At 39.8% G+C, this 13,470-nt stretch overlaps 3 gene segments (V, D, J or C); all 3 read right to left on the reverse strand.

Annotated features, from left to right (window-relative positions):
• Positions 1–5,177: 5,177 nt before the first annotated feature.
• Positions 5,178–5,919, reverse strand: LOC116217872. The segment is given in 2 exon segments: positions 5,178–5,684; positions 5,809–5,919. Coding segments are annotated over 2 exon segments (370 nt in total).
• A 1,671-nt stretch (positions 5,920–7,590) lies between these two features.
• On the reverse strand, positions 7,591–8,088 carry LOC105904562. The segment is given in 2 exon segments: positions 7,591–7,921; positions 8,018–8,088. Coding segments are annotated over 2 exon segments (354 nt in total).
• Positions 8,089–11,856: 3,768 nt separating this feature from the next.
• LOC116221487 lies at positions 11,857–12,462 on the reverse strand. The segment is given in 2 exon segments: positions 11,857–12,179; positions 12,276–12,462. Coding segments are annotated over 2 exon segments (354 nt in total).
• Between the last annotated feature and the right edge of the window lie 1,008 nt (positions 12,463–13,470).

Consider the following 13,470-nt stretch of genomic DNA (forward strand, 5'->3'; position numbering starts at 1 on the left):
TAAATCACGATATCACACATACCAGAGCAAAACGCACCGATGAGGCTTTCAGGTTACAAACCAGCTAGCTCTACATTGATCTTCAATTAAAGTGTTAGCAGCAGGCTAACGATAATGGTCGCGAGCTTCAGATAAGACCTACAATATTCTGTTTGCCCTGACAGTGTTCGTGTAGTATATAAACAACAAACCGAGTCGATGTAGACATATAAAAGTCGTGTAAACACCTGTATTCACCTTTATTCACATAAAATATTTCCCAGTAACAGAATCCCGAGACTCCACCATCTTGCTTTGATTTTTTTGATTACTCCCGCCCATCTGCACAACTTCAGCTGCCAATTCTCACACACGTCAAACTGATTGGTTACCGCCTGGTCTGCATTTGCATAGAGTTAAAGAATCGTCAACTTTGGAAGGGAGGCGGAGGCGTTCCGTTGCTCGACAGACGGGATATCGTCTCCATTCATTCCCAATGAGAGCGGGACGAATAACGTCCTAATGGAAACGTAGCATCACTGTTCTAATTGCATGTCGTTGTTCTGTGTTGGGACGGAGTTTATACAGGTGTGTGACGGTAGCACAGTCTGTTCATGATAACTTGTACCAGGGCATAAAGCCTGTGCCATTTTGACATTGTGTTGTGTTTAGTGTTTAATAAAAAGCCATAACTACGGTGTTCATTTTAGGACATCCTCAGATCTCAGACTGAAGTGTCAGACTCAAACGAAAAGGCGTCAGGTCTCAGACCAAAAGTCGTCAGACTCAGGCGAAACGGCTTCAGTCTCAGAAAAACCTCTGTCAATTCTCACACAAAACTTCGTCAAACCAAACGCCATTATTCAAAACGCCGTCAAACCAAACGGCGTCATCCTCACACAAAACGTTGTCAAACCAAACGGCGTCATTCTTTTTTTGACGTCCGTTTTGAATGATGGCGTTTGCTTTGACGAAGTTTTGTGTGAGAATGACAGAGGTTTTTCTGTAGTGGGTAACCGTCAGTCCCCGACACCTTCTGACAAGTTCTAACGACAGTTTTATCTTCTTTTCTAAAGGCATCAGCATGTTGGTGGTGTGTAGGTATGAGAGAGCCCAAGAAAAAGACAGGACACTGTCATATGTGTTAACCAAAGCAAACACGTGGGTCTGCATGTCATACACTGCATCTCATCTCGATAAATTAGAACTTTACTGCTTTTTACTGAAGACCACTGCATCAGATAAATGACAGTCATAAAGGATGAGCCAATCACAATGATTCCTTTCTCATCTCAAGTGTGTGTGTGTGTGTGTGTGTGTGACAGTATGTCAGCTAGAGAAGGTATCAAGAATTATTATAGCCAGTCATCATGAACATGACTTGAAGATGTTCCTTTTTGGGAAATGGAAGATAAAATCTCATATTTAGCAACATAGTAAATGTGTTGCTGGTAAGACTATTGCCAAAGAGCACTGAATTCCGTCTATAACAAACGTGTTCCAGCATACAGTGTGGTACATTCCAATTATCTTATCAAATATCAGGAGAGGTGGGCTGGGGATATTTGTAATTTAGTTATACAATCGGTTGCAACCAGCAAGCGTAGCTAGCAAGTGAAATAGGCTACAGCCACTTTCGCAACAATGTGACACCCTTGGTTTGTATTTTGGTTTGATTAATACATGTCTGTCGTAAATTTTACTTTGCCCTTTAAATCTGCCATTTTAAGATAGATAGATAGATAGATAGATAGATAGATAGATAATATACCTCTTCCACTGTAACACCTGCCCCAGCACGCTACAACTGTGCCCAAGGCACTCACTGTGTTTAGATGACAACTTGTGAAAAAGTGAGGTGCTTGAATTATTGAAATAAATATAGAGACGAAAGATGTATGTTGCCAATATGTTGAAATGAAAGGTGTCACTTATGCCGATCTTTTGCAACAAGACAAAAAGTACAACAAAGCTTAAAGTGTTACAACTTTACCTGGTCTCCCTTATGTTGGTGTGTGATGGTACGTGTGTTTATATTGGATATACGAGTCAGCACACCTCTGTGTTGGGTATAGCCATTAACTATATATAGTCTATATAGTAGTGACACTTAATCCTATTAGTCTAAAAATACACAAATATCCTGACATCCTCCTTTAAAGGGCCCTGAAATGTAAACCAATTTATTAAGAAGGACAAAAACTGAAAAACACAAGAGTAAAGTGCCCAGTAATATTGAAAAACAGTGTCATTAAGCATATTAATGTTTTGACAACAAAAGCTGATGACATTTTTTTTAGAACATCGTACGTGTTCAGGCCAGCTTTTCACAAAGCGTGATGGAACTAATAGGTCAATTCGTAGACCACTGTGAGCTATGACCACGGTGAGCTATGACCACTTTGAGGTATGACAACTTTGAGCTACGTTACAAAAAACTCAAATCAATCTCCTCAGTGTAGTAAGGAACCACTACTACCCCCAGTGTACCTCTACTACAAACACTATTACTACTAGTACTGGTAGTAGTAATTGTAATTATATGGTATTGGGTGCTGTCAAAATATCAGAGTTCAAATCTTATAACATATAAGATCAATTCATGCCTGCACTGGGTAAATCCACGCTAAGGCCTACACTAGCAGGACAGAGCTAATTTGCTTGGTGTTAGTCTGATATCCAGGCTATACGTAAATGTAATACTGCCTCATACAAATCTCTTGTGATAAATGTAATTTTCCCAAACATTATACATACAGTATTTCAGCACAGACCTGTTGCCACGTGAACATGAACATCTTTCTGCAGGTTTAGCTGGCATCAGGTTTTTGCAACCAGAAGGGCCAACATATACTTGTGTGATTCACCATTAATCTATAAGATTGCCCAATCATTCACTGGAATTAACAAAGGAAAGTGTTGTCCCTTAGCAAGTGGAGAAAGATTTGCATAACGATCACGTTACATCTGGTTCAGTGGAAGCGCTGTGCATTGCCGGGAGGTTGGATGATCTCAGGCAGGAAGCATTGCGATTCACAGATGGCATTAATGAAAAACCATCCATTCCTCACTCTGTCTCGTCAAGCCATCAGAAACCAGTGGCAGTGGAAAGTCTTCAGCCCCACCCCACGTCCATTCCCAAAAACAACGGGGTGTGTCACAGACGGGATGACACTGAAAATGATAGCCATAGGCTTTCTGTATATTTTGTGGGTCACACTAATCTGTGAAAGACAAATTTATGGTCAAGGTCTTAAAAGTTTATTTGTGAAGTACAACAGTGTCATGACAAACAGTATACTAACCCCATGTATTGTTCTATTTAATGATATATATTTATTATTGGTATGAAGAAAAAGTTGTAGCTTCAGGCAAAGAGAGGGGATGGGAGAGAGAGAGTGTGCAAGAGCGCGCGCGCGCGCGAGAGAGAGAGTTAGAAAACTACACTGCCGATACATGTTGTTGAAGGATCTTACGGAGGTGGTCTTCCAATATCAACCATGAGGAAAAGGTCTGCAAAAACCAATAGGAATCTCACTTGACATGCAAAATACTTGCATGATAGATCAGTGGTAAAGATAAATAATTCAAATAATAATAAATTATTATTTATTGAATAGAATTGAACCCCTTTGTAAGCCCAATATTTATATTAATAGTGAGGCTCTATGATCATCAGGTGCCTTCTAACTCTACTGCACATTTAGGCTTACATAGAGTACATGTCAATGGCCTTTTGCAGACATTTTAATGAAGCCATAGCATGCTGTAAATGTTAATATCACGTGTAATAACCATCACGACATCACATTAAGTGTGGTAGGGTAGGGAGAGAAGTGACTAGAAGCGGGAAACTGAAAAACTGTTGTAAGACTTCAGGCTACACATTTTGATGGACACACCCTTCACTATGCATGTGTGAAGCAACTGTATATTGCTTCACTCTACACTCCGTCGCAACATGTTCTCTTTAACTTCCCGGAAAGCATCTTATTGTCATCCTTGACCGCAAGATGTCTTTCATTAGGGGAAGTTTCCACTTCATCCTCATCTATGACTAATTGAAGTGTACAGTGACTGAATTTGAATTTCTGAATGTGATATTGCTTTATGGATGACCACAAACCACAAACCACATTTGGCACAGATGATGAGGCAGCCTCTGCAGGTATTTGAGTGTAACGCCCCCTTAACTTACACATGTCTTTGACAATTTCAGTTAATTTTAGACACAATCTACCCTCCGCAAAGATGCCTGATCACCTTTCTAGCAAAAAAAAAAAGAAAAACGGGGGGAAATTGCGTCATTTGGATTATTTTTTTCTTCATCAAACAAATAAACTTTTAGAGATTTAGGGTTTGAGACAGGGAAAACAATTCTAATGTGTAATACAGACAGAAGTCTTTTATTTAATATATTTTATTTCATCAAGCTGGCGAAGATGTGTCAACATGACACATATATTCAGGGAGAATCTTGAATAACTTTTATAGGTTATTAGACGGAATACAGAGTTCTCTTTGGCAATAGTCTTACTGCTAACACATTTAGTATGTTGCTAAGACATTCCATTTCCCCAAAAGGAACATCTTCAAGTCATTTTCATGGTGACTGGTTATATAAAAACCTAACCTAACTGACATTTACTGGAAATGTAACATCATCTTCCTGCTGTGACCCCATTTTTACACACACTCACACACACACACACACACACACACACACACACACACACACACACACACACACACACAGGCACACACATGCCATTTGTTGATAACCAACAAGTATAAAACATGTGATAAACAAACATGAATTATTGCATAGATTTCTCACCAAGCCTAAATTTAAACATGCTCCAACAGTTGCAGCAATTGAATGAGAGCTGAATTAATCAATTGAATGAGAGCATGCTGAATTAATCATGCTGAATGAAAGCATCCTGAATTAATCATGGTTGAAAAAGTTTGTGTTCACAAGCTTAATTCGTTTTCATACCTTACACAAACAATCATGCTGTCTCACGTCTTTATAGCTTTTCATCCCCATAGCACAAAACTACACTGTGGATAGCTTGGACACAGTGGGATCGACTATGTGGTACATAAAAATACTAAATAAAATATACTTTGGGTGTTCATTTTTGTGATTGTGATTGACCAAAACTGGGCAATGTTCAATCTACTAATCCTAACCCAAAATCAAACTGACAAACAAAAACATGCTTAGTCATAACAGGTAGCGTTCCAATTGCTTGGCTACTCTAGAGTTATCCTTTTTATGTTATCCAAAGAAAACCATTAAAGTACTGAGCCCCGGTTTCCCTATTTTAATCCTTCTAATCTTGAGTCTGTGGTTTTTTGTGCAGCTGCTTCACCAGCTTCAGTCACTGTGCCTGTCGTGCACAGTAGTAAACAGCAGTGTCCTCTGCTTTCAGACTCTTGGCCTCTAAGTACTGCATGCTGGGTGGGGACGTCTTCAGTCAGGGTGAACTGGCCCTTCAGAGACTCTGCAAAAGTACCAGCATTATTTCCAGTGCTCATTCTTCCGACCCACTCCAAAGCCTCTCCTGGTTTCTGGCGTATCCAGTGTATGTTATAGCTCGTCATTGAATAGCCGCTTATTTTACATGAGATCTTGACCTTCTCTCCTGGTCTTTTTACCTCAGCAGGAGACTGATCCAGTCGGATCTGGCAGCTAATACCTAAAAGTGGAAAAGAAAACCATACGTGACAATGTGACACGTGAACATACTCAAGGTAACATATGGTATATGGAACGCCTGAATTACATAAAATATGATCTGCACAGCCCATAATCATACTCACTATTAATTGAGGCCAGTATTGCGGTGAAGAAGACAATGGACCTGATCTCCATTGTTAGTTGAATCAGGTAATGCTGTAAGACAAAGGAGAGTGTGGATGTCAAGTCAAGTCAAGTCAAGTCAAGTCAAATGTATTTATAAAGCACATTTAAAAACAGCTCACGCTGACCAAAGTGCACATGATGTGCATGTGTCATCTTAGAGGACTTAAAAGGAGGGACTTTGCCTTAGCATTTGCATAGACTGTTCCCTGGGGGCTCAGTTTCAGACCTCATATGTTACCGTGTTACAATGGGTCTGTAAGTGGTATGCTGTAAGATCGGTAGGTAGCATAAATGTCATTTAGATACAAGTCACTTGTAGTTGGACATTTGAATTACGGCCATAGTCAGTTTGGGTATATTATGAAGTAACACTTCATGAGACGCAAGATTGTTTATCAGTAAGCTTGCCTCAGTGAATGTTTTGAAAAAAACTCAAAACTCTTCAAATAGGTTGATTTCTACTGGAGTACAAATGGTAAAAAATATCATGTGGGAGTAATGGATTATAGGATTGGCCACTTAACTGAGATGATATCCTTGGATGTTATTTACAAGTCCATTATAACTCAGCCACTCTGCTGTCTGATAGCAAGTGACCATCAGTCTGTGTGTGTGTGTGTGTGTGTGTGTGTGTGTTTGTGTGTGAGTGTGTGTGTGTGTGTGTGTGTGTGTGTGTGTGTGTGTGTGTGAGAGAGAGAGTGTGTGTGTGTGTGTGTGTGTGTGTGTGTGTGTGGGTGTCTGTGTGGTTATGGAATGCTGGTCCCAGTGGGCCTCAAAATAATATGCAGAAATGCCAGCAGCAACTCAAATTGAGAAATTGCTGATAATGGCTGATACAGAGCAATATTTTGTTAATTGTTTGGCTTTCTTGCATGCAGTGAATATGCCTTGATGTATGCCGTTCCCTTCACCTGCCTTGGGTTTTAACTCCCTGGTTGGATCTCTGATGTGAGAAAGAACACTGCCCCCTATTGTTTCTGTTCTACCCTTGCAACCTCAGCAACGCTAGCGCTGAACCCTGCTCTTGCCACGCCCCCTTCGCCTTCAACTCACCCACCTCCGTCTCATTCACAATCAGGGGAATACTAATCTCGCACACCTGTCTTAGTCTCCTGATTGCTTGATCACCAGCACCTGTCACTCTCACTACATAAACTCCTCACTTCCCTGTCTGGCACATTTTATGTTAATCCCCGTTATTTCCCTGTTCCCCTGGCTTTGCCTGATCCAAATAAACTTCCATCTTCTGAAAGTCTCTGTCGCCTGAGGTCCCTAACAGCAAAGGACTAAGACAAAGTAGCTAACTGAAGAGGGTCATGATCAGAGTGCAATTTCATTTAAGACACTTATAACCTGGTCTGAGGGAAGAGTTCTGCCAAAAATGAAGTACATCCACATATTAGACTTCATTCACATGAGCTGGAGCCCAAGGTCTTAAACACTCTGAATAAGGACAGACTATCCAGGATGGACTTCATCTTAATGGTAGCCCAACATTTACGGGGGGTTTCAATATCTTGTATATTTTAAAAAAAAAAGTTACTTTTACTTGGACAATACTCTGACATGTTGAAATGATACAAAATAATAACTGATACAGGATAAATAAATAATTAAAAAAAAAAATGTTTTTATGGTATTTATAATTTTCTAGAATGTAATACTCTTCAAATATGTTTTCCGATATGAACCCCAAGTTTTAAATCTAGTTCTATGTCGTAAACAGCAACAGGGTTTTTGTTCAGGCTCGGAGGCCCTTCTGTCACTGTGGGTCTCGGGCACAGTAATACACAGCAGTGTCCTCAGTCTTCAGGCTGTTCATCTGCAGATACACCTGGCTCTTGCCATCATCTCTAGAGATTGTGAACCGTCCCTGAATAGCCTGAGAGTGGTAGATATTAGAGTTGTACATGCTAGCGATCCATTCCAGCCCTTTCCCAGGAGTCTGTCTGATCCAAGCCATCCAGTAGCTACTAAATGTGAACCCAGAGGCTGTGCAGGTCAGTCTGTGAGATCCTCCAGGATTAATGACCACAGGCTCAGATTCAGTCAGGGTCTGACCATGTCCACCTGAAAAAAGAAAACATGATAAGAAATAACGTGAGCAATAACACGTATATTATATCCCAATCTGTTTCTGTATATTGTGGGATAATGGCTCCTCACCCGTTGAGTAGAGAGCCATCAAGGTTGATAGAATAATAAAGTTCATGTCTAACAGCAGTGTGTGAGCACATGTGTCTTCATGACTGACTGTGTGCCTGAGGATATAAATACTCAAGGGAGTTTGGGTTTTGCATGATGTCTTCCTGATAAAATGGGCAGAACAGAAAGATGTATGAATAAATGCTGGACATGTTGAATGAAAATTGTGAAAGGAATTTCCTATTTAATCAGTAGCCAGTGAATGGATTTACCTGTCAGTAAAGTACAAAATGTGTCCTTTATAAATAGAATGTATGTATGTCTAGACCTCTAGGCCAGCATTGTGCATTACAATATGTCCTAAATGCCCCACCTGGTTGAAGAAGGAAAGGAGATTCATATGATTCACATGAGTTAATATGACTGCATGGTGTTATTGCTGTGACATGCTAGTGTTACTGGAGTGGTGGCCCAGCTGGTGTGTTTGTGTGGGGAAGTAGCATGTTTGTCATGGTGTGGAGTTTTTGAGTACAGTAACACACAGCTGTGTCCTCAGTCTGGAAGTTCTGGCCTTGTAAGAATACTGTTTTAGTGAAGATGTCTCTAGTGAAACTGATCTGGCTCTTTAATGAGTCTGTGGTCCCACTGTCTCCACCACCACATATCCACCCAATCCATTCCATTGTTTCCCCAGCAGAGTGGCGTATCTAGTTGTAGTACTGACTACCGTAATTTCCGGACTATTGAGCGCACCTGAATATAAGCCTCACGCACTAAATTTTTTAAAAATAATTATTTTTAACATAAATAAGCCGCACATGTCTATAAGCCGCAGGTGCCTACCGCAACATTGAAACAAATTAACTTTACACAGGCTAAAATGAATATCAAAACTAATACAATAGTTAGTTTTGCCAGTTAGATAAGTGCACTGTTGCTTTAAGAGCGCACAGTCGCAAGAGTCAATCAGAAGCTAGAACGTTAGATTGAAGACAGACGCTAGTTTGAAACCAGTGAGCTAAAGAACTTGAAGACTGGATTTGTATTGTTGTAAACTTTTATTTTATTTTCTAAAGTGTTTTGAGTTGTGTTCTGTCTACGCTGGTAGACTGTGGTTATTTTGACATTAGTTAAGTTATTGAGAGATACTGAGAAATCGCGTGGAGCTAAGCATCCATGCGGCTGCATCCATGCTAGCATCCTAGCTCCACAAAGCCACCGTAAACACAAAGCCACCGTATACAGTCACAGGTATCATAATCCATAAATTAGCCGCATCGTTGTTTAAGCCGCGAGGTTCAAAGCGTGGGAAAAAAGTAGCGGCTTATAGTCCGGAAAATACGGTAGTTGAAAACCCTGAAATCTTACAGGAGAGGGAGAATGATTCCACTGGTTTCACATCCATATGACTTGGCTGGATGAGCTCAATACCATGAACACCTGTAAAGGGGACAGTAGGGAATTAGTGAAACATGAAGAAATAATGATTTACTCTTTAGATTTTTCTGATTTTATCTTGTGTCTTTAGCTCACTGGTAACGACTGCCAGCAGCAGCAGTAGAGATGTAGTCATCATGGTTATGATGAAAGCTGAGCTGCTCTTCTGAGTTCTCCAGAGTCCAGAACCTTCTGAAGATCTTAAGCCAAACAAGAAGTTTTATATGAGATAGGGGAAGGGAGGACAGAGAGCTGGAGACAAGAGTTGATTAAGTAATTAGTGGATCATTCTGTGTCATGCATTACATTACACGTACATTACATGACATTATCGAATGAATGCTATATTTTTTAAGGTTGTAATTACAAAATGTTTCATTCATTTAATTTAATTTACATCACTAAAAGACTTGACATTATTGACTCCTACCTCCTATGAATTCAGAGTTAGTATCAAAATGAATGAGCACATCCTACATATGGGTTAGATGCTTTCATACTGCAGAGAATCACTATTGCTTTGATTCTGTTTAAAATGTAAATCTAAAATTCATTAGTATTGAAACATGGTTAGGGACATGAAATGTCCTTCCCTTATATGATAGTATGTCTGAATTATCCATCTTATGAGAACATAGACTGATTACTGTAAGAAAATAGCTCACCCACCTGTACTGTACATAATGGTGATTAACACTTAATTACACTTTCATGCTTTTAGAAGAATATCTAGAATAATATTCTCTCTTCCTAATTTGAACAGAGACTTTGTACCTAGAATCAGTTCATTCGAATGTGCATGTAGGCCTACTGGATTTGTTATCATTGTTTAAGGCAGGGGTTTTCAACTGGTTTTGTCCCAGGGACCACCATTCTGACTAGAAAGTAACCCACGGCCCACTGATGTGCGTGCGCGTGCGTGCGTGGAGAGAGGGGAGACCTTGTCAGTGTCATATCTGGGTATGGTGAAGTCCACACAGCCGGTCTATTCGTGGCGAAATGGTAGATAGCGACAGTCTCATATCATTCTCTGGTTCAAGCTTTGCCCTGTACTTATTCTTCAAGTACGCCAGTGTAGAAAACCGCTCCCACACAGGTATTTGAAAGGGCAAAAGACACCTCATTGCATTTGCAGCAAGCTCTGGAAATTCTGTCTGGCAACTTATCCAGAACTTAAGTCATATGAAAATCACGCAACATCTGTTGCATGTACTCAATAGGCTTGGCATTCAAGAAAACGTGATGCGTCTCCATATGTCAATAGTTTCGACGGCTTTATTGCTTCAGTTGACAGTAATGTTGAACACACAAAACGACATTGGTAGCCTCCTCTCCTGCTCTGTCTGTTCGTCACTGTAATCCGTATTTGATGTATTCCCCATTGTGTTTTCTTTTCTTTTTGAATTTGTTTCCCCTGTATCCTGTGAACGTGTAGCTTTGTTTGGAAGCCTGTCCCTCTGTCGTGGCAGCCTGTCCCCTCTGTCACTCTCCTCACAAAAACCGATCCATTGGTGCTCTGACCAGCTAACTCGACGTTAGAACGAAATGTTAGCTAAGGACAGTAGATAAACTTCAGTCCTTCACAAAAGTATTACTTTTTCGACTAAACTTCAAAAGTCATCGTAGGCTATGCAAATGCTTGTCAACTTTGCGCGCCGAGAACTGTACGTATGAATAATATGCGTATGGCGTGACGTTAGGGACGCAATGCATTAACATTAAGCAAAAGCACAGGCTAACTTAGACTGGATAGGTGCAAGGCTACATTCTGTCAGCGTGATTCTCCTTTATATTATTATCAGCTTGTTTTATTTTTCATGATTTTCAAGAGTAATCTGGAAATGTGTTGAAATATCAAAGCGAATTTATAAAAAATAAAAAAATCAATGGTGAACTGATAAACATAGGCTCATCATGTCGCGGACCCCCTGCGATGCTGTCGCGGACCACCAGGGGGCCGCGGACCCCCGGTTGAAAACCCCTGGTTTAAGGTATTGTTTTGGTGTCTGTTTTGTTGTATTACCATGGAATATGTTTTATTTTAATACATTTCAACATAATACATTATTACTAAAAGATGCCATGACACATGGACTGACTTTTCTTGGTGTGATATTATGCTTGCATACATTATCTGACTAATTTAAAGATGCAGTGAAGCTACAACTGATTCACTTGCAGCCTCACTATATGAAAAGAAATGTAACATGTTTGGTGACTACTCGTCTGAATTCAGGTTAATGAGTGTTTCATTGTGTGATGTTGATGAGTAGGAGTTCATGGGAATGTCCCCATATTCTACATCTCTGACGCCACCTGCTGTCCAAAGTGTTGCAAGCAAGGCATAAGACTGTAAAACTGTGTTTTTTCTAGGACAGTCACAGTTCAGTGCCCCTGTTTTCACTGTGAGTTTTTGTTCATCTCTCCAGACTCTTCTGTCACTGTGGGTGTCGGGCACAGTAATACACAGCAGTGTCCTCAGTCTTCAGGCTGTTCATCTGCAGATACACCTGGCTCTTGCCGTCATCTCTAGAGATTGTGAACCGTCCCTGAATAGCCTGAGAGTGGTAGATATTAGATCTGTACATGCTAGCGATCCATTCGAGCCCTTTTCCAGGAGCCTGTCTGATCCAAGCCATATAGTAGCTACTAAATGTGAACCCAGAGGCTGTGCAGGTCAGTCTGTGAGAACCTCCAGGATTAATGACCACAGGCTCAGATTCAGTCAGGGTCTGACCATGTCCACCTGAAAAAACAAAACATGATAAGAAATAACGTGAGAAATAACACATATATTATATCCCAATCCGTTTCTGTGTATTGTGGGATAATGGCTCCTCACCCGTTGAGTAGAGAGCCAGCAAGGTTGATAGAATAATGAAGTTCATGTCTAACAGCAGTGTGTGAGCATATGTGTCTTCATGACTGACTGTGTGCCTGAGGATATAAATACTCAAGGGAGTTTGGGTTTTGCATGATGTCTTCCTGATAAAGAGGGCAGAACAGAAAGATGTATGAATAAATGCTGGACATGTTGATCGAAATTTGTGAACAGAATTTCCTACATAACCAGTAACCAGTGAATGGGTTTACCTGTCAGAAAAGTACAAAATGTGTCCTTCATACCTAGAATGTATGTATGTCCTTCATGACCAAAATAAAACCAGAGAGCTGGAGACAAAAGTTGATGACGTAATAAGTGATCAATCTTTGTCATGCATTACATTACATGCACATTACATGACATTATCGAATGAATGTTATATTTTTTAAGGTTGTAATTACAAAATGTTTCATTCATTTCATTTCATTTACATCACTAAAAGACTTGACATTATTGACTCCTACCTCTATGAATTTCAGAGGTAGTATCAAAATGAATGAGCACAATCCTACAATGGGTAAGATGCTTTCATACTGCAGAGAATCACTATTGCCCTTGATTCTGTTTTAAATGTTAAATCTACAATTCATCAGTATTGAAACATGGGTTAGGGACATGAAAAGTCCTTCCTGATATGATAGTATGTCTGAATTATCCATCTTATGAGAGAACACAGGCTGATTACTGTAAGACAATAGCTCGACCCACTGTACTGTACATAATGGTGATTAACACTGAAATTACACTTTCATGCTTTTAGTAGAATATCTAGAATTTAGAATAATATTCTCTTCCTAATTTGAACAGAGACTTGTACTTAGAATCAGTTCAATCGAATGTGCATGTAGGCCTACTGGATTTGATATCATTGCTTACTTTATGTTGTGGGTGTCTGTTTTGTGGTAATTACTTGGAAAATATGTTTTTATTTTAATCAATTTCACACATAATACATTATTACTAAAAGATGTCATGGCACATGGACTGACTTTTCTTGATGTGATATTATGCTTGCATACATTATCTGACTAATTTAAATATGCAGTGAAGCCACAACTGATTCACTTGCAGCCTCACTATATGAAAAGAAATGTAACATGTTTGGTGACTACTCATCTGATTTCAGGTTAATGAATGTTTCATTGTGTGGTGT

Source organism: Clupea harengus, chromosome 1 (assembly GCF_900700415.2).
Source record: "Clupea harengus chromosome 1, Ch_v2.0.2, whole genome shotgun sequence".
NCBI classification, from domain to species: domain Eukaryota; kingdom Metazoa; phylum Chordata; class Actinopteri; order Clupeiformes; family Clupeidae; genus Clupea; species Clupea harengus.